We start from the raw sequence: 18,888 nt of genomic DNA on the forward strand, positions 1-18,888 counted from the left end.
TATTTTTGAAAACTTTGGGTTGGCTACCCTGAAAATACCTAATACCACTAACTTATGATCAATGTGTAGCAATGCGGATTTCTATCTTGCCCTCTATAGAAACACTTTCACTTTTGAAGTGTAGTACGAAGAAAAGCGACTTATAGGCTGCAACTATGTGCGAATTGGGCCACAGGTGGCCCACAGGTTGAGGACCACTGTACTGGAGTAATGAAAATCAGGTACAGTCCAACCTAATACTTGCAAATCAGACACTTGCTTTTAACCTCCACATCTCATACTTAAAAGGATGACAATTAAATTGTAGGTAACAGCTGCTTATATGAACAGGAGCTCTTCTGGGTGGGGGGAGGGGCAAGGGCGGTGAGTATGCTGCATTTTATTGAACTTTGGTTTTGACAATAAAAGGCCAAATACAATAAAAAATGGCTGAAGAAACTGAATATAGTCTTCTCTGTTTAAAAAGAAGACAACTTAAAATCACATCTGTCTAAAAATGTTTACCTGCCACTGTTACAAGCAACACCTAAAATTACTGTAATTTATGAGACTGAGTACATTGAGTTCTCAAATACGTACCTTTTTAAAAAAAGGTTTCACTCTTTCCTTTGCAGTAATTAGTGATTTGGGTTGCTTTTTTGAGAGTTTTTCCACAGAGCAAAAGGAGAGAAAAAGCACATTTAAAGTAGCAGAGAAAGGACTTCAAAAAACAAGAAAAGAAGATAGGGCTTGTCTACACTTACTGTGGATCGATGCTGTGGCAATCGATCCACCGGGGTGTCGATTTAGCGGGTCTAGTGAAGACCCATTTAATTGACTGCCGATCACTGTCCTGTAGACTCCAATAGTCCACCAGAATGAGAAACATAAGGTAAGTTGATGGGAAAGTTTCTCGTGTAGACACTGCAATAAGTCGAACTAAGCTACGTCAACTCCAGCTATGTTATTCATGTAGCTAGAGTTGTGTAACTTAGGTTGACTTAACTCCACAATGTAGATCTGCCCATAGAAGGGGGACAGTAGGGCAGCTGTAAGTACTTGAAAGTTACATTCAGTGCCTTTTTAAGATGACTAAATTTTAAGCTGAATACTCTAAAATTTCTTGTCCTGAACTATGATGAAGTTTGTTTTTTAATCAGAATACCCCCATAATTTATAAGAATTGGCACAAGTGAAAGGTTTACTTCAAAAGCCAATACAGCTTCCATAAAACATTAAGACCTGCCCTCATTGTAGTTACTGCAGATGGCCAGATAAGTATTTATATATGCTGCTATAAACTAAGTACCATGAAGAAAAAGCTCCCATAATTTAGCTTAGGAATGTACAGCATGATTGACATACAGTACTTGAGAATACATTTTAAACACTTTGCCAAAAGCTATAGTTAATCTTGTGTTCAATTACCTTCTGAAAGCAGTTATGCTCATCTGTTTACAATCCCTAAAATTGATGCTAGCCAAGGCACAGCTTTATGTGGAAGCCCACATTTGTATCCCACTAAGATGGTTTAACCTAAGTAGCATATCAGGAAGACAATCAGCAAGCTGTAATATTATGACCCAAAAAAAAACAAAAAAAAAAAAGAATGGTGTCAAAGCTAAAGGGATAATAAAGACCATAAAAAAACCAAGTTTACTTTTAAGCAATGTGAGGGTCCAGGAAGGAGTAATTTCCAGGAATTTCTTTTGAAAACTGTCAATGCTTCAACCCTCTCATTAGTGACAAAAGCCTCAGCTTTCCTTCTAGCTGTGAAATACCCATCCATCCCTAGTCCCCGAAACAAGAGGCCAGATCTCCTGCTCAGCTCAGATAACCGCTTTAGCACAATTATGGCATAAATACCACATTCTTAAATATCTGAAGTGACCATGACAGGATGAGATAAACTAAGAAACATCACGTGCACAATGACAAGCATGCACAACGGATTTTTTAAAACTAGCCCTATTAGATTTTATCCTCCCCAGCTCCCATTCACACTAAAAGTTTCAGTGGGACGTGGAATTACTTAGTGCTCAGATAACATTTTAATTGGCATAGGAGAGAGACACCACAACCACTGCAAATACGGTGGGGGAAAAAAACCCATACATTTAATAAACTGACAAGTATCAATGAGTCAATTGAGGTTCTACCTTGCATTTCTGCACTTTGGCATAGTGCAGAACATCTTGATAATGCCTTGCATTTGTTGGGTTCACATCCTGCAGTTTGACTGTAGGCAACAGCAGTGTTTCTAGAGTTTTCCCAGGATTGCCTTGGTCAATAGCTTCATTAATGTAGCTAATCGCAACAATTCCTAAGAAAAAAGGGAAATTAACGTTTAAAGATGTAATAACAGAAAAAGCCCAATCACCTATCAGGTTTATTAAAAAAAGGATAGTGTCATAAATGAATAAGTGTGAACATCAAGTTATGGTAAGCAGCAGCAAATTCTAAAATCTTTCTTCTCAGATATTGGCAGCTCATGCCAAGCCAGCAAGTGAGACCAGATTTTTCCTCCTCTGACAGCCAAATTGTTTAACTGAATCTGATTTTAAAAAAAACAAAAAAAAACCCCATATCCTTTTCTAAAAAGGAAAAATTTCCCCATTTCGTTCTACAGTAGGATGATCCATGTACATATCTTCAAACAAACAGACTCAACACCCGAGTGTAAAGGTCTGGGCTTGTTTACATTGCAGTGCTCAAGTAATCATTCTGAAGTGATTTTCATGTCTGACTGTTCCAAATAATTTAACATATTAGTTTTCCTAATACACATACATATTCTGACCCCTGAACTTGTGGAGATTATTATCTTTTCAAGTCATCAACATCACCACTTTAACGTTATGGAACAATTTATCTGGAACATGCACTTAAGTCACACTTGGCTGCCTAAAGGAAAAATACCTTGGTTTTGAAAACTGCTGCACACCTATAGCTCCCACAGAATAACTGACCTATGGGGTGCCCAGCAGCTCTGAGAAAAGAAAAAAAAAAAATTTAAGTGTATTTAGGTAGCTATCTTTAGCTAACTCAGTATAGAAATTGACCCTAGTTAACAGAAAGCACTGAAACACACTGTTCTGAGGGCTTTTCATAGAACCCCGTTACACCAAGTCTGACTGAATATAAATTCTTGCGGATTGCTTTGCCATCACCTGTGACAGAGTGCATTCCAGTTGGTGGCTGCCTGGGATCTGTTGAGGTTTTTCCATAGTGTGTATATAAAACTGAACTGGTGAGGTCATAGTCATGTGACCTCACAAGGCCTTACCCTCTTAGGAGGCTGGCTATTCTTCAGGTGGATGTAAGCTGGGTTTTTTATGACAACCATGGATGTACCACCAGTGAGGAAAGGGAATTTCTGCGCACTGGGAAGCATGGCCTGATTTGGATGCAGCAAGTTTCAGAACGCTCTGTTGGTATTATGTACAGTTCCAGGCAGACCTGCCCCCTGTCAGGCGGCAGTAGTAGAGCAATGCAATCTGAAAACAGCTACTATTCATTAGGACTAAAGTTGCTAACATGAGGCCCAAGTTTGAGACACCGAGCACCTCAAGTTTTATAGACTTAAAGCAGCACGGCATGTGCTTAACAGCCTGCCCCCCGCCCCCCCGACACCAATCTGATTATGTAAAAAGGCAGACTATTTTAGTTACTGACAACTGCTCTGTTTGCTGAACACTACCCTTCTTTGCTGAAGTATACACATCACAGCTTGAAGTTTTGTCAAAAAGACCATGCAGAAAAGCATTTGTCTAGCAGCAAAGGCGTTACACCATCCAAAACTCAATTCCCTGACACTTTTAAAGCCCAAATGTTTGAAACCCACTTAAGAAACATGCACTATTTTTCAACCTGGAAACATTTTAAGGCATACACTGCTAGATAATAATTTAGGATAAGAAAAAATAAGCACAATGAGCTTCTCTCTATATTACAAACATTTTATTTTTTAAAGGAGAGCAGGAAAAGAATTGCTTTTGACACAGTTATGTACCGACTGCCCCCACTAAGGATTATGTGAGGGACATTCAAACACAGAAAGTGTGTAATATGCCACCCGCTACCACCTTCCTCCCCCTCCCCACCATCTGAAAATTTTCTTGTACTTAACTTAGTCAATGAAGTCCCAAAATGAGATGAAGTACCAGAATTATTGGCCCAATATGAATATAGATGGACATAAGTCTAATTGTCATTTGCTAGAACTATGGCATTTGTGATGTCAGAGAAGTGATGTAGTCAGCAACCCCTTCAGTGAATCAGGAAACATCAAGAGGATTTCAGAGAGGTGAAAAAGGATTTAAAGACAGAAGAGGTATAATGCAAGTAACTACTGCATTGAATGCTCCCTTCTCTCCAGTCAACACTCTAGCAGGGGCATTCAGCACAGAAGTCTTCGCTCAATTTTGTTTAAAATGAGATAACTGTTTTAGTCCTCCTCTCTAGAATCATCATCAAGATGCTATGCTGGGGAACAGGAATTACTAATTTCAAATTTACTTAAACAAAAAAAACAAAAATCTTTGTTATAGGTCAAAATACAAATCTCTATTGTCTACTACAAAATAGAAACTCAATTACTTTTATAGCATACATTTTATTATGGTGTCTGATACACCTCTGTTCTCATTCGTAATTGCAGCTACCACAATTTCGTACTGAAACTATTAGAAAAGCAATTGGTTGTTTGTTTTTGGCTGTCTACCTGCAATTTTACCTCTAAAAATAAAAAAGCATCACTATGTGGCAAGCCAGCACTCCATAAAACCTCCAGCAAGTGCTCCAGGGACCACAGTAACCTCTGCCTCTGACAGAAAGTTAGAATTACTTACTGTCATTTTCTTCTTGAATTTGCATATTAACCATGTCAATACAATTCTGGATATCATTCCAGTTTAAATAATCTTGTCCTTGAGATGAAGCCTCTGACTTAATAGACAAAAGTGTGTCAGCATAACTGTAGGGAGATATAAAATATAAATCATAAAGAGTCATTAAATATATTGTCCGTCACTTACTGTATGTATTTAATTTTTTTTTTTTTTACTGGATGAATCTAGTGCACATGAAAGTGAAAAACTTGATTGTAAGTGTTTGTAGCCAGACACCATGTAAACTGGCAACATGCAAGCTGCCTTATGTGGCTCTACACATGCATGTCATAGACTCAGATTCCAAGGGCAGAGAGGACCACTGTGATCATTGGTCTGACCTCCTTTATAACAGAGGCCACAACACTTCCTCATAATAATTCCTAGAGCAGAGCTTTTAGAAAAACACCCAATCTTGATGTAAAAATAGTCAGTGATGGAAAATCCATCACAACCCTTGGTAAATTGTTCCAGTGGTTAACTACCCTCCCTGTCAAAATTTTATGCCTTATTTGCAGTTTGAATTTGCTTAGCTTCAACTTCCAACCACTGGATAGTGATATACCTCTTTCTGCTAGATTGAAGAGCCCATTATTAAATATTTGTTCCATATGTAGAAACTTCTAGACTAATCAAGTCATCCCATAACCTTCTCTTTAGACTTAAAGAGCTCAGTCTATTTATCACTACAAAGTATGTTCTCTAATCCTTTAATCATTGTCCAGTCTCTTCTCTGACCCCTCTCCAAACCCTTGAATTGTGGGTACCAAAACTAGACACAGTATTCCATCAGTGCCAAATACAGAGGTAAAATAACCTCTCAACCCCTTACTTGACATTCTCTTGTTTATACAGCCGAAGATTGCATTAGCTCTTTTGGCCAAAGCGTCGTACTGTGAGCTCATATTGTGATCTGAAATAATTCCATATCATGTCACCCCAAAGCACTTTCCTTATAGTAGCTCCACACTACTAATAGATATAAAAACATTCCAAGGAGATGCAGTGTGTCAAGTAAATAATGATTTTAATAGAAGACCGAAACATCTTACCCAAGAAATTAATGTCAAAGAACATCTCTGTAAAGTTTATATTAATTCATGGCAACAGCCATGATTCCTTTTGTTTGCTTGTTTTTTTTTTTTTTTTTTTAACTACACTATAGTCAAATATACTAAGGAGGTATAGTCTTTTTTTAAAAAAAAAACCACATCATAAAGTTAAATTGTACATTTCTGATATTTAACATTTCCATATTCCCTCATCCCAAAACACTTAGTCCGGTGGTGGGGAACCTGAGGCCCGCGGGCCACACACGGCCTCAGGGTAATCCTCTGGCAGGCTGCGAGACAGTTTGTTTACACTGACCATCTGCCGGCCCGGCTGCCCGCAGCTCCCAGTGGCTGCGGTTCACCATTCCCAGCCAATGGGAGCTGCGGGAAGCGGCAGCCAGCACGTCCCTGAGGCCCATGCTGCTTCCCACAACTCCCATTGGCTGGGAACAGTGAACCGCGGCCACTGGGAGCTGTGGGCAGCCAAGCCGGCAGATGGTCAGTGTAAACAAACGGTCTCGCAGCCTGCCAGAGGATTACCCTGATGGGCCGTGGGCGGCCCACGGGTTGCCCACCACTGACAGTCCATCAGTGAAATTCTTCCACTTGCTGAGTGTCTTAACAGCTCATAGCAATGCTACGCATCTTAGAACTGGAAGTGAAGAACACCTCATCCAACTAAGGCTGCAGGGGATATATAAGGTAGGTAGTGTGTAATTATCAGAAGTGGAGTTTGGCAAGGAGTCCAGGGATAACTCATTAAGTTTTTCCAAGGCTGTTCTGAGCACATCTAATGCTCCTCCAGTAATCTGCTCATTTGGAGCCCTTAATTTCTCTTCCCCATTCTGTAGCATCCACTTATGTAATTCTCCTCCCTCACCCTCAAAACATTAAAGTCTTGCTTTTGGTCACTGGGAGAGGGAGCTCTATTCTCTCCTAGGTGTGCCAAGGACAAAAATGGTCCTGGGGGTTTGGTGGGCTGACAGGGAGGACATTCAACGCAGGTTCCACACCTCTCTCCTTTGGGTCTTCCCCAACAGCCAATACAATACGAAGAAGGGGGAGGTAGTTGAGAGATTCAGGGACCCCTTCAAAATTGCTGCCTGCAGTGTCATGCACCATAAGACAGACCCCTTAGGCAGCTCTGCAACACACCAAGTCCAGAACAAAATTTTTATCTAATCGCTGGCAGCAGCCCTGTCCATGAAGCAGAGAGCAGTGCTCTACTCATTGCTAGTAGGATTTATGCAAACTTTTTTTTGTTACCCTGGAGGTACCCCTTTCAACTCAGGGCCCCTTGCAAGTATAGGTTCTGTAGCCTGGAAGAACCAGACCCCATTCTTGTTAAAAATGCCATGAAATTATAGATTTTTAGGGCCAGAAGGGACCATTATGATCCTCTAGTCTGATCTGCAAAACAGAGGCCACAGAATTTCATCAGTAATTTCTATATCAAGCCCACATCTTCTGTTTGAGCTATCTTCAGTGGTCAGGATTTCTCTTTCATCTCATCTAGCAGCAGCATGTCCAGCTGCACAGTGCCCAGGGTATTCCATCAAGCACAACTGTGGTGAAAAAGTATCCTCTAATGCCTCACCAACACTCCTTACTGTAGCACTGTTTGTGTTCATTAGAGGTCTCCCATACAAGTACTGATTCAACTTGATTGTCCTTTGCATGTGAGATATGACAGGATCAGAACACAAGGTGTGACAAAAGTCAAACACGAAACAACAAAAGCTACTAATCTCGAGTTTAAATTTACAAACTTGAATGGAACATGTATCTACACCACCACGTTGTGCCCAGCTATTTAGCAAATAGGGTTTTTACCACATAGGCTTCTACCATTCTTAAGCAAGACAGTTTAGTTAGGATAGCCTTACATTACACACACACTCTCAGGTCCTCTCTCAAAGATTCAGTAAGACACTAGTGACTAGCAGATTCCAACTAAGTCCAGATATCCATTGCCACAACAGCAACTCCTCTCAGCTCATAATGTTTAGCTTCCAAGAACATCCCACCCTCTGACCGCCGTATCCTCAAATGTTCAGTGATGTTTGATGGCCTATCCTTTTGCAGATGGGGCATTACAGCTGAGCATCCCTAATACTCTCTCCTGTTAATATTGTGCAAATGTTTAGCTTGTAATATTTTTAACTTCATCTCACAACACTAGAAAAATAGCTGATAATACTCCCACTCATCCCTTTGCAGAAGTCTTCGTTGCTCATTTGGACAAGACAAAATGAACTTTTACCGTTGAAAGTTTTCTTCTTCCAGATTATTGAAGCCAACGGATGGATTTCTGAGATGACTCTTTATTGCCAGGATGTCTTTGCTTCCCAAGGCCTCGTTTAGTAACACAACAGCTGACAACATTTCCACAGCAATAGACAGTTCGTCATGTGCCAAATAACTCTATAGGAAGATAGAATAAATCAGTCATGAAGCTAAACAAGTAGGGGTAACTAGTTTTAATTCAAGTCTAAATGCCAAAAGGAGGGAGGCATGGATTTGATTTAAAAAAAAATATTAATAGGAGACAATGTCATAGCTATAGAAATGTCAGCTTACTGTAATGTGAGTAGTAGAACTAAAATCACTAGGCACTTGTTATATAGTCTCCCTTTCGTCAGCCTTTTCTTCGCTTGTCCTACATAATACCGTCTTTCCAGTCAAGCCTAGTTTAACTTTAATCAGAATGTGGACCCCCCCCAGTTCGGCTGATCACTTTCCATACAACACAGTCAACCTTAAAATGAGAGATAGTGTATGCAAAAAAAGTGAAGGTCAGTCACCTTGTTGCAGCACAAGAGTTAGCACAGGCTAAATCAGACAAGAAAATATAATCTGAATAGGCAAGCACTTATATTAAAATCCAGGAATATTCATACAATACACCTCAAGACAGGAATTAGAAGAATCTGGTATGATAAATGGCCTGATCGTTCTAAGTAAACTGCATCAAATGAAAATCCATTAGTATTCCTGATTCTTTATGACTTGACTGCACACTATTAAACAGGTTTCAGAGTAGCAGCCATGTTAGTCTGTATCCACAAAAAGAAAAGGAGGACTTGTGGCACCTTAGAGACTAACAAATTTATTTTGTTAGTCTCTAAGATGCCACAAGTCCTCCTTTTGTTTTCACTATTAAACAGCAATTCATAAGTTTTTCACTCTTACCACAGCATTCTGTTGCTGAAGGTTGAACAGTTCAGTCTGATAGACAGCAGCAGCAAATGGGTGAATGACAGGTAACTGGGCCTCTGGTTTCATCAGTGCAACAAGTGTTTTATTAGCATCACAGTTACGAATTGCAGTATTGATATGGTCAACTGCTACAAGTTCTGGGGGAAATAAGAAAAAAATCCTATCAATTTTTTTGTCATCTGTTTTTTTTAAAAATGTGTATGCAAACAGTATCCCAACATTACATCCTATGCTGTCATTGCTCAAGAAAGCTATAGCTGTATACCTGCAAGAGATGCACTTTTAAACTCACTGAAACTACCGCACTTAACATTGTTGCAAAAAATGATCTCTGTTAAAAAAAAGCATGTGGAAGTCAACAGCTTAACATAAGTCAGTGATCAACGCATTAGACCTTCTTATCCTGAAAGATGACTTGACTAGTCCAAGGATTGCCATGTCCTCTCTATTGAGTTTGACAAAATCCAAAGTGACCCTGGAATGTCAACCTATGTTACTTCCCTTCTCTGTTTCATTTCTACCACCATTGTCTTCCCATTTTTCCCCCTTTTAGTAAGAGTCTAACACAGCTAGGAAGGACAAGTCTACACTTGCAGCACCAATGTGACCAACAAGACAAGCTAAAAGCAATGCCTTAATGGCAAACTTTTTACCAGGCTAAGTTCCATAGTGGCTCACTTGTTGTGACTGGAATTCTCCATCAGCTAAACAGTGAGTAAAACAGAAACAGAAGCTTCATCTTATCTTTTGCTATTCTCTCCCCTTTTTATGTGCACTTGTCTAATTTTTTTCATAAGGAAACATGACTGAATTTCAATAGCCACCACAAGCACTGTAACTAAAATGGTATTAAATTACTTTGGGGAAAGCCAATCTAAAAGATTGTTAAATAAGGAAAACTGTTAGTAACATTTAATGTATTCCCCCTCCTCCAATACAGGTGAAGTATACCCCTGAGTGAGCTCAGAACTGGCCTCTAAAATAACAACAACAAAACCTGTGGGTTAAAACACACACCTAGGGCCACACAACCGATGCCCAAGAGATCTCATCTTGTAGGCCAAAGAAATTGCAATTACTGTAACTTACAGTCCTCCTAACTGCACCAGTCACAACTTTGAAGGAGTTGATGGTCACAAACCTGGTTGAGGCTAACCTGAAGGAAACGTAACATATCCTCCATGGAAGAGTTAAGCACATTGACTTCAGTCTTGAATTTAAAAAAAAAAAAAAAAAAAAGGCTAAAATCCCAGAGAGGAAAAAAAACGTGTAAAGTCGTCTTTTGAGTAGGATAACCAGCTCTAGTTAAAAAATAGGGTGCCTATTCCAAGGAAGGCAAGACAGGGCACTTGAGATGTGCTGCTGGTGGCGGGGAAGGGGGTAAGAGAAAAATCACAGCCATTCTTCCATCTTCAACCAAGCCATGCTCTTCTGACTCACCCACTGCTTACTTTGGGTGAGAGGGCTGGAAAACAAACTGGTAGGGGAGGCTGTGATGTCAGAGAATAGGGTAGCAACAGGCAATTTCTATTATATGGCTTTTGAAGTGAGTGAGTATGTACCCCAAATACAAGAGAGCTTATCTAGGCTTTTTGGATAGTGGCTTCCAGAATAGCAGGAAGAGGATTCAGACTTTGCCTATGCTCTTCCATCAGCTTTCAGTCTGGCTTGTGAGTTCAAGTACCCAGTCTACAACTCTTTACAAAAAAGACCACTTGAAAAAAACAAAAAAAACCCAGACACACTCTGGAACGACATTTCACTGATATGGCCACCCAGAGGTTTGGAAAGTTAAGACTTCTGGGGATTTCTCTCTGTATCTTAGGACTCTTTCCAACATGACAGACATTGGGAACTTTAGGCACTGCTTCAGCACAGACCTTACACACATACCTAAATATAAACACAGTAATGGCACTGGTTTCAGTGGGACTCCTCTTACGCTTAAAATTAGATGTTACGTAAGGTCCTTGCTGAATTGGAGCCCGGAGGAGGAAAGGTGAAGTGCCAGGTTCTTGATCTTGAAGTTTTTCTTGCTATCTTAGGTACCACGACTATATGATCTTAGGAGGGCAGAGCTGTTAGTGGAAGCTAGACTTCTGGTCCAGCAGTGTCCTTCACAGACAGCAGGCTATCAACCTCTGAGGAATGATCTTTACGTTTAAGGGGCTTATCCCCCTTTGAATGCTTCCCAGTGGAGGAGTGACTTATTTCTCTTAGTTCAGTCTGAGTACCAGGGACAGGTGGGATTGAACTATGACTTCTCTGTAGATCTCTTCACCAACCCTATGATGAGAGCAGTCATGCTGGGACAGGCAATGTCAATGTCAGATGCAGTTTAAAATTAGTCACATGTCCTCCCCAACCCTGCTACTCTTCAGGCCCACCCTCCACCTGGGTCTGTGTGTAACCAGGGCCTGCTTCCACCACCATCTTCTACTCCGGTCTATGCTAGCAATGGGCTCTGTCCACCCTGCTCAGGCAGAAAGCTCATGGTGGAGATCATCTCCTGTTGCACAATAGGGAGAACCTGACTGATTGGAAGACACTGAGCAGTTCAAACCCCTGGAGCCTGAGTACATTGGCCGCAGGACACTAGAAATAAATGGGGAGGAGTCCTAGTGGGCATTTTGTTCTGTATGATAAATATTTTAGCCATTCTTGAGGTAAAAAAAATAAAGGCTATTGCCTTGCAGACAGCATATAGCAGCTTCAAAATAAAAAAGTTCCAGAAAGCCAGCAAAAAATGGCATCAAAATCTGCAGCCATCAACTGGCTTTGATGACTTCCATGCTAAGGAACTGAGCATGCAACTCTGATATTATGAATTTATGTTCACAGTGCACAAATGCATTTACCAAGTTCTTGGACATTTATCATGCATGTTGCAGCTTCAGTGGTACGGTCACATTTAGTTTGTACCTTGGTCAGCTTGCCTCTGCTCTCGGCATTCTTTAATAGGTACCCTCAATTGGCTCCTCTTGAAGGTCCTAGTTTTATTTGTTTACCTGCTTTCCCCTAATGAAAACTGATCAATATGGGTTAGAAGTAAAACTGAATTGAAATTCTCCCTGCCACATGAACTTGTGTGGGTAGCACGATGTCGTGGCATTTATTTTTTTCATCCAGAGGAAACAAACCCATTTTTCCTACTCCAAGACACTGATGGAGCTATACTAATAAATAGCACTACCTCTCATAGTTTTCCATTACCCAAGAGCAAGGGTCTCCTAGAAGGAAATACTATACATCATGTCTGGATCATTCTAAAATCCAAATCACCAGCTATAAGAGAGACTTGGATGCTATATAAAATATGCATATCTACATATTATAGCATAACAAACTAGGCTTATAACTACCTTTTTGCATAGCATCAGAAGAACAATTAGACTGACTGAATTAAAAATATTAAATGACAGAAGACAAAACAGCCCCTAATACATGCCACAGACACGATATGACAGCAGTTTATTCAAAGCTGAAGCTCCTAGCAGACAAAGAATGCCAGAGAGGCAATTGCCAATAGATGTGTTGCTGAAAATTTAGAACCCCCTTAACTATAATTTTTCAAAAATAAAACATTAGTCAACATATTGTAGATCCATTGTGTACTAAAACATTAAGAAGGCTGACAGACTAGATTTTTTAAAAAGTGTAAAATATTTTAAAAATGAGAAATAATCTAGTTTCCTCTGCTGCATATGACTGCAAGCTATTCTTCAATGTGATCATTTTATTTTTAACCCAGATGAGATGTAAATAAATTTCCTTCTGAGAGAGATTAAGACTATTTAAAAAAAAAGAGTATTTACACAAGCCATGCATTATGTTCCGTTTTAGCCATGTCTGTCCACTAGTAGCTGAAAATATTCAAGAAAAGCGTTAGCTACTTCAGATAAAATAATGCATGTCTAAAGTGGCAGATTGGTGACTTGGCAATTGTGACATTGAAAAGAGCAGTAGCAAAAATAAAATGCAATGTGGTTTCAACGTATAAAGGAATCTTGTTTGCATGCAAAAAAGGTGGATTTAGTTCTTCAGTTTGATTAAGAGTAATTAAATGGTGATTATGAAAATGAGTATTAAAACATTTACTCACTAAGCTTGAGAGCCTCAGCTTCCTCATTGGCAACACTAACTTCTTTCTGTATCTCACTTTTGTCGAGCAAAATTGGAACCCCTGCTAGCTAACAGATCAGACAAAAAAAAAAAAAGGACTTCATTATGCTTTTTAAATTTGCAGGGGAAGGGAAAATATTCCACTATGAATTGACCATGATGTTGGCTGAATACCAAATACAATGGCGTACTGAAGAATAGTGTTTGTTTTTCCATAAACTTCCAACTCACTTTTAAAATTACAGATTTTCGCCTTAATCCAGATGTTCTCTATAATGGTCTTCATTCACCATTGTTTAGGTCAACATTACCTTTTTGCTATACTAAACTAGTAAGACGTTTAGTTCCCAAGATGAGCTTTGTATTAAGGGACTTATATATACATATATATTTCCTTTATCTCTCACTTAGCAGCTTTTTTCCCATGCATCATGCTCTTTACAGCAAATGCATCTAGTTTTGTATCGTTTAGGAAAATATTAATTTAAAATACTTTTACAAAATTCTTTACTGTTTCATAAAACAGTACAGTTCAGACTGCAGGGTTCGGGATGTCGTCACTTCTATTTTAAAGTAGAGAAAAATGCAAACTCAAGTATCATACTAGCATACATTCCATTCAATTACCTGCATTTTCTGCTCTTTACAGTCACACAATTGTGCTAGGTACCATGAGGAATTTTGCTGCAGAACTCCAGACAAGCTCAAAGCAGGACGGTTCAAACCTGCTATCAATGCCACTTCATCTTGCCTGTCAATAGCCTCATTCACTTGGACTAAAGCTACGTGAACTGAAAGGAAAACAATGCTTACAAACGGCAAAAAAACATTTTTTGTGCAAAAAAATTTCAATTGCTGCTTGTTATCTATCTACCTCTCTTTGTACAAGCCAGTCAGTTGCAGTTTTTATCCAGCAGAGGGTTCTATTTTAAGGCTCCAATCCTACAAAAGCCTCGAACAGAGTCCACAGGGAGTGCAAGCAGGCATAAGGGTCCTCCCACACTCATCATTTTCAGGGTCGGGGCCTAAGCCTGAATCTCAAGTCTATCTAAAAAGAGGGGTCAAAACGTACCGTATTCTGCAGCCAGTGGAAATGGACAAAAACATAAGGAAACAAAGCAGGTGAAACCAACTGGCTTCTGAACTGAGGAGTCTGATCTCAGCAACAACAGAAAAAAAAAGGTATTATTCCAAAAGATTAATAATGGGAAAAAAAGCAGCAAGATGCCCCCCAACACTGAAAGTACCCCTTGTAACACTGCCAAACATTTGCCACTTTTTAAAAGCTCTGTCTGTAAAAGTAATAATTTTATCTGGAATTTGACACAAAGAAATACATAACTGGTAGATACGATATGCCCACTTCCAGAAGAAACTAGAATTACTTACTGTTGATCTTATTGATATTGCCTTGGATCTCGGCTTGTGTCAGCAATTCTTCATACACATCTCTTTCCTCTTCTGAAATTGAGCCATTCTAAAAACAAAATCCTTACTGGTTCACAAAGTTGAACACACAGATATTTTCAGATGGTAGAATAGCCACTGTAGTATGAGTGGTTAAACTTTATCAACCACAATAGGAAGATTTGCACTCCCTAGGAAAAGAGTTATATTTAAAGCATCCTCTGCTAATTGTAAAACGTTGTGTATAGTTTGATCAAAGCCTCTCTTCTCAAATTGAAACTGTTGCTGTGAAATGAAAGATGCAAGCGCAATTTTGTATTAATGGAAAATTCTATTGAATAGAATGCTATACTTAATTATGTTTTACTCCCAGAAAAAGGTACCTTTAAAACATTACATTTTTATATAAACTTTTGGTTAACAAACTTTGTTTCTACACAGTATGTAAAGGAAAAAAAATAAACATCTTTTGGATTCTAAAATAGAAGAATTTTATAATCCTTACACATCTCAAATATTTTGTGTTTGTACGCATAACACACGAATGTACCTGGAACACATTTGCCTCCAGCCTGTTTATTTCATAGATTCCAAGACCAAAGGGACCATTGTGATCAATTTTCTATAGTGACAATCATTCACCTAGTTTATCTTGAATACACTAGCTTATTAACGCAATCCTAGAATAATCCTTTTAGAAGTTTGCATACACACTTTTTAGACAGCAATACAAAATTAAGAATGTTAATTAAATCCAAATATGTTTCAATACCTTCAGTCTTGCATTCTCCTCTTTTCTCCTTTTAGCTTCCAGGAGTTCTTTCTGATACTCCTGTGCAAGGTCCTCATCCACATTCATCAGCATTGCATTTGGATTTCTCAGAGTTACAAGTGTTTGATCTGCTACTCCCTTCTCAATAGCTTCATTAATTGCAATGACTGCAGCATGCACTGAAAAAGATGGATAAGATCCAAAACTTTAAAAAGGAGAGCCAATGAAAAAGTGTTTCTGGATCACACAAAAATTAGTGTTACCAATTCTCTGTTCTCAAGGCTTAATTTATTGCTTTTTAGAATATCACACAGTAGAAGCCCATTTAGACTGTCAGCCCCAGGTGGCGGGGCCAGAGCCCCCACCACCCATTCTCCAGTTTATTTGGATTTTGGGTTACATGATCTGGCCCCGGTCCCAACTAGATTGGATAATCAGGGTTCCACTGTATTTGATCATGTTTCACCATAGTTTAACTTTTTGGGACTCGCCAATCTACAGAAAAGTCAGAATGTAGCTGTAATCACCAGTATAGGACAGGATAGTGTTTAAATCTGCAGAGGTTTGAAGAGTATTTTGTCATCTTATTTCAACAGAAATAGCACTTAAAAAAAAAGTTCTTTGGTCATGATGGAAGTCATGGATTTAAACCTTCCTCAAATTACATAGCCTTGTGAAAAAAGGTTTGTGTAGAAGTTCCAATGCTCATCTATTGTTTTCTGGTCCCAGACTGTTCAAGATAGCAGAAAGATAAACAAGTAAGAGACTGGGGAACTAGTTCCCAAGCAAAGAAGTGGAAGCCCCACTTAACTTTAAAATAGTCTGGATAAAAGAAATACTAGAAAAATCTTCTCCAGAGAAATAATCCAGCATTAATAGGAAAGAGACTTAATTGGTCTTTTCAGTCTCTAATGTTTATGATCCTCCAATAGCACAAGAAGAGCCCTCAGCATCCATGACTGAGCCCTGAGTATCTTTCCATTTTTTCCCTTTTTTGCATACTAAACCTTGGGGCACCACATTAGCTACTCTCCTCCTCCTCAGAACACAATTAAATTCTACACTGAACTTTTTGTTAATAGACTTAATTTGTCAGAGGTTTCCACTGTACAGCAACTATTTCCTCCTCTTGACCAGAATGTGCTTCTCTGGAGCCCATTCCCAGCCTAGGGAACAGAAGCCAGCATCAGGAAAGACTACTTCAAAGAATTTAAGAAACATGCCTCAGAATTAAGAGGAAAAAGAGTACACTTTATAAAAAGCTTTTGGGAAAGGAAGTTATGGCCCTTTTATCTCCAGGGGAGGAAGGAAATTTACTGTTAAAAAAAAATCCAACAGGTTTGACCGTAACTGAACCTCAGAAAATGTGTAAGGCTGATCGACTTACTTATCCAGATTTTTTTTTCTCCCTATAGATTATATTTTAAAAGCTACATTTGCAGAATCATGTACCAAAATACACAGTACAAGCCAATACAAATGTAGGAAAGGGTGTTTTAAATTAGGGTCTGAAAGTTTTAAAATTTAAGCTTGTCATATTACTTTGCACTTAATTAATCTGAAATCTTTTTAGTGCCTTACAAATAACTAAGTCAGACAATGAAGTCAGACAAATGAGGGTCATTCTTGTTAGTTGCCAGCTCGTGCAGATCAAGGAGTGACTGGTTCACATTCTTTTCCAGGTGCAAGGCACACTCCATGGCTGTCAACCCATTCTCCCAATCATCACGATCTGGTTTCTTGATGTCCTGCAAAATGATGCGACCGCCCTTCTGGTTCTGCAGCTTCATGAGTTTTTCAGCATGCTCACGCTCCTCGTGGGACTGGTGCAGGAAATACTTGGGCCAAAGTATTAACTATGTTAGTTAGCCAAAATTTTCTACCGTGTGCGTGTGTAAACTTAAATGAAGGTTACTTACCTATAAGCAGGGTTCTTAGAGATGGCTCTGCATATTCACACTTATGGGTAACTGCACCACCTTGTGGTGCCTTGAGGTAGAATAATCTTCTAGCAGCATCAGCTAGAGCAGTGCTACTCAAAGTGGGGTCCGCAGACCGGCTCCGGTCCACGAGCCATCGGCTGCCTGTCTGTGCGCACATTGGAGAAAAAAAATTGCCAGTCCCCCATATCAGATAACTTGAGAACCACTGAGCTAGAGCACTCTCAGGGCAGGTCTACACTACAAATTTACACCTGTGCAGCTGCACCAATGCTAGATGTAGGGCCACAGGTAAATGACATGATAAAATACTCCAATGCCACAGCCTTGTATCCCACCCCCCCCCAGGCAGCTTGTCGGTAGACTGCATTAATGATGTATTGTCTGTAATCACTTGCACAACTCTCTGCTGCAGGTGGGGGAGGAACAACTTGAGAGTCAGATGAACATCTCTTAAATTCCCATACATTGAGGTGCAGGGTTTTCTCTTAAGCAGAGCAGTGCCCTTGAGTCGTCAAATAATTCCAATGCACTGCATCCCCCCCAGCCCTTGGTTGATGCTTCTGAAGTCACTGACTGGGATGGTCCCAGCGGATTTAACTGTACGCACCTGAGCAGTCATTTGGACTGACCACAAATCTAGGGAGGTTATGATAGTCTAAGGTATGGGTGATCAACAAGTGAGTTGTTCTGTAGAACTCAGACATCCAGTGCTGCATACCTCTCATTCTTAGATAGGCAAATGGGGTCACGTAGGTAGTGGCTACCATAAGACCCCAAAAAGAATTTTACTCTTAGTATTTTAAAATTTAGGGTCTGAGAATTTTGAAGTTTAAGTTAATTATGGAACAACTTGTCATGATATTACTTTGCAGTTAAATACTTGGAAATCTTTTTAGTGCCTTACAAGTAACTAAGCTTCACCTATAAAACGAAGCCTTTGTGAAGGGCAGAGGATCAACTTCGGATGATTGAGAGAGTCCTAGATCTGAAAAAAGGTTGGTCGCAAAGATAATCTAGTTTAACAGACCCTCGTACATAGAGGCCTTCAGTATGCCATCGTCTAAATAGGTGTAAACAAAAATAACCCGATTCCTCAGATGATCCGCTACTGCAAAGAGGCATTTTGTAAAAATTCTGGGAGCCAAGGAAAGGCCAAACAGGAACACCTGATACTGGAAGCAGCATCTGGCCACCACAAATCAAAGGCACTTGTGATGATTATGATGAATTTAAAGTATAAAAATTCATGTCTTAGAGAGCCAAGAATCAGTTCATGACCAACAACAAAGGGATTATGGTAGCTGGAGCCAATTTACGGAACCAAAATTTCCAAATGTACTTGTTTAATGCCTGTCTCCAAATACAGGGATAGGTCAGTCCTGGTTGACTGGTTCCTGACTGTGTATCATCTCATCAAAACTAGGGCTTGAGGTTGCACGAGGAGGAAGAAAGTTGTTTAGGTTTAGACCTGCGTGAAAGGCCTTTTTCTATACTGACTCTGAGAA

The 18,888-nt window shown here is 39.5% G+C and overlaps 1 protein-coding gene across 2 annotated transcripts in view; it reads right to left on the reverse strand.

Annotated features, from left to right (window-relative positions):
• Positions 1–18,888, reverse strand: part of IQGAP2 (IQ motif containing GTPase activating protein 2) — a 229,090-nt gene that overhangs the window by 75,062 nt on the left and 135,140 nt on the right. Inside the window, exons 8-15 of one of the 2 annotated variants that reach the window (XM_077817019.1) lie at positions 15,441–15,619; positions 14,651–14,738; positions 13,889–14,052; positions 13,242–13,329; positions 9,113–9,276; positions 8,184–8,344; positions 4,830–4,954; positions 2,139–2,302 (exon numbers count right to left, since the gene is read on the reverse strand). In XM_077817019.1, the coding sequence (XP_077673145.1) occupies positions 2,139–2,302; positions 4,830–4,954; positions 8,184–8,344; positions 9,113–9,276; positions 13,242–13,329; positions 13,889–14,052; positions 14,651–14,738; positions 15,441–15,619 (1,133 nt within the window). The remainder of the gene's footprint in view (positions 1–2,138; positions 2,303–4,829; positions 4,955–8,183; positions 8,345–9,112; positions 9,277–13,241; positions 13,330–13,888; positions 14,053–14,650; positions 14,739–15,440; positions 15,620–18,888) is intronic. The other variant, XM_077817017.1, reaches the window with a different exon arrangement.

Source organism: Eretmochelys imbricata, chromosome 5, assembly GCF_965152235.1.
Source record: "Eretmochelys imbricata isolate rEreImb1 chromosome 5, rEreImb1.hap1, whole genome shotgun sequence".
Taxonomy (NCBI): domain Eukaryota; kingdom Metazoa; phylum Chordata; order Testudines; family Cheloniidae; genus Eretmochelys; species Eretmochelys imbricata.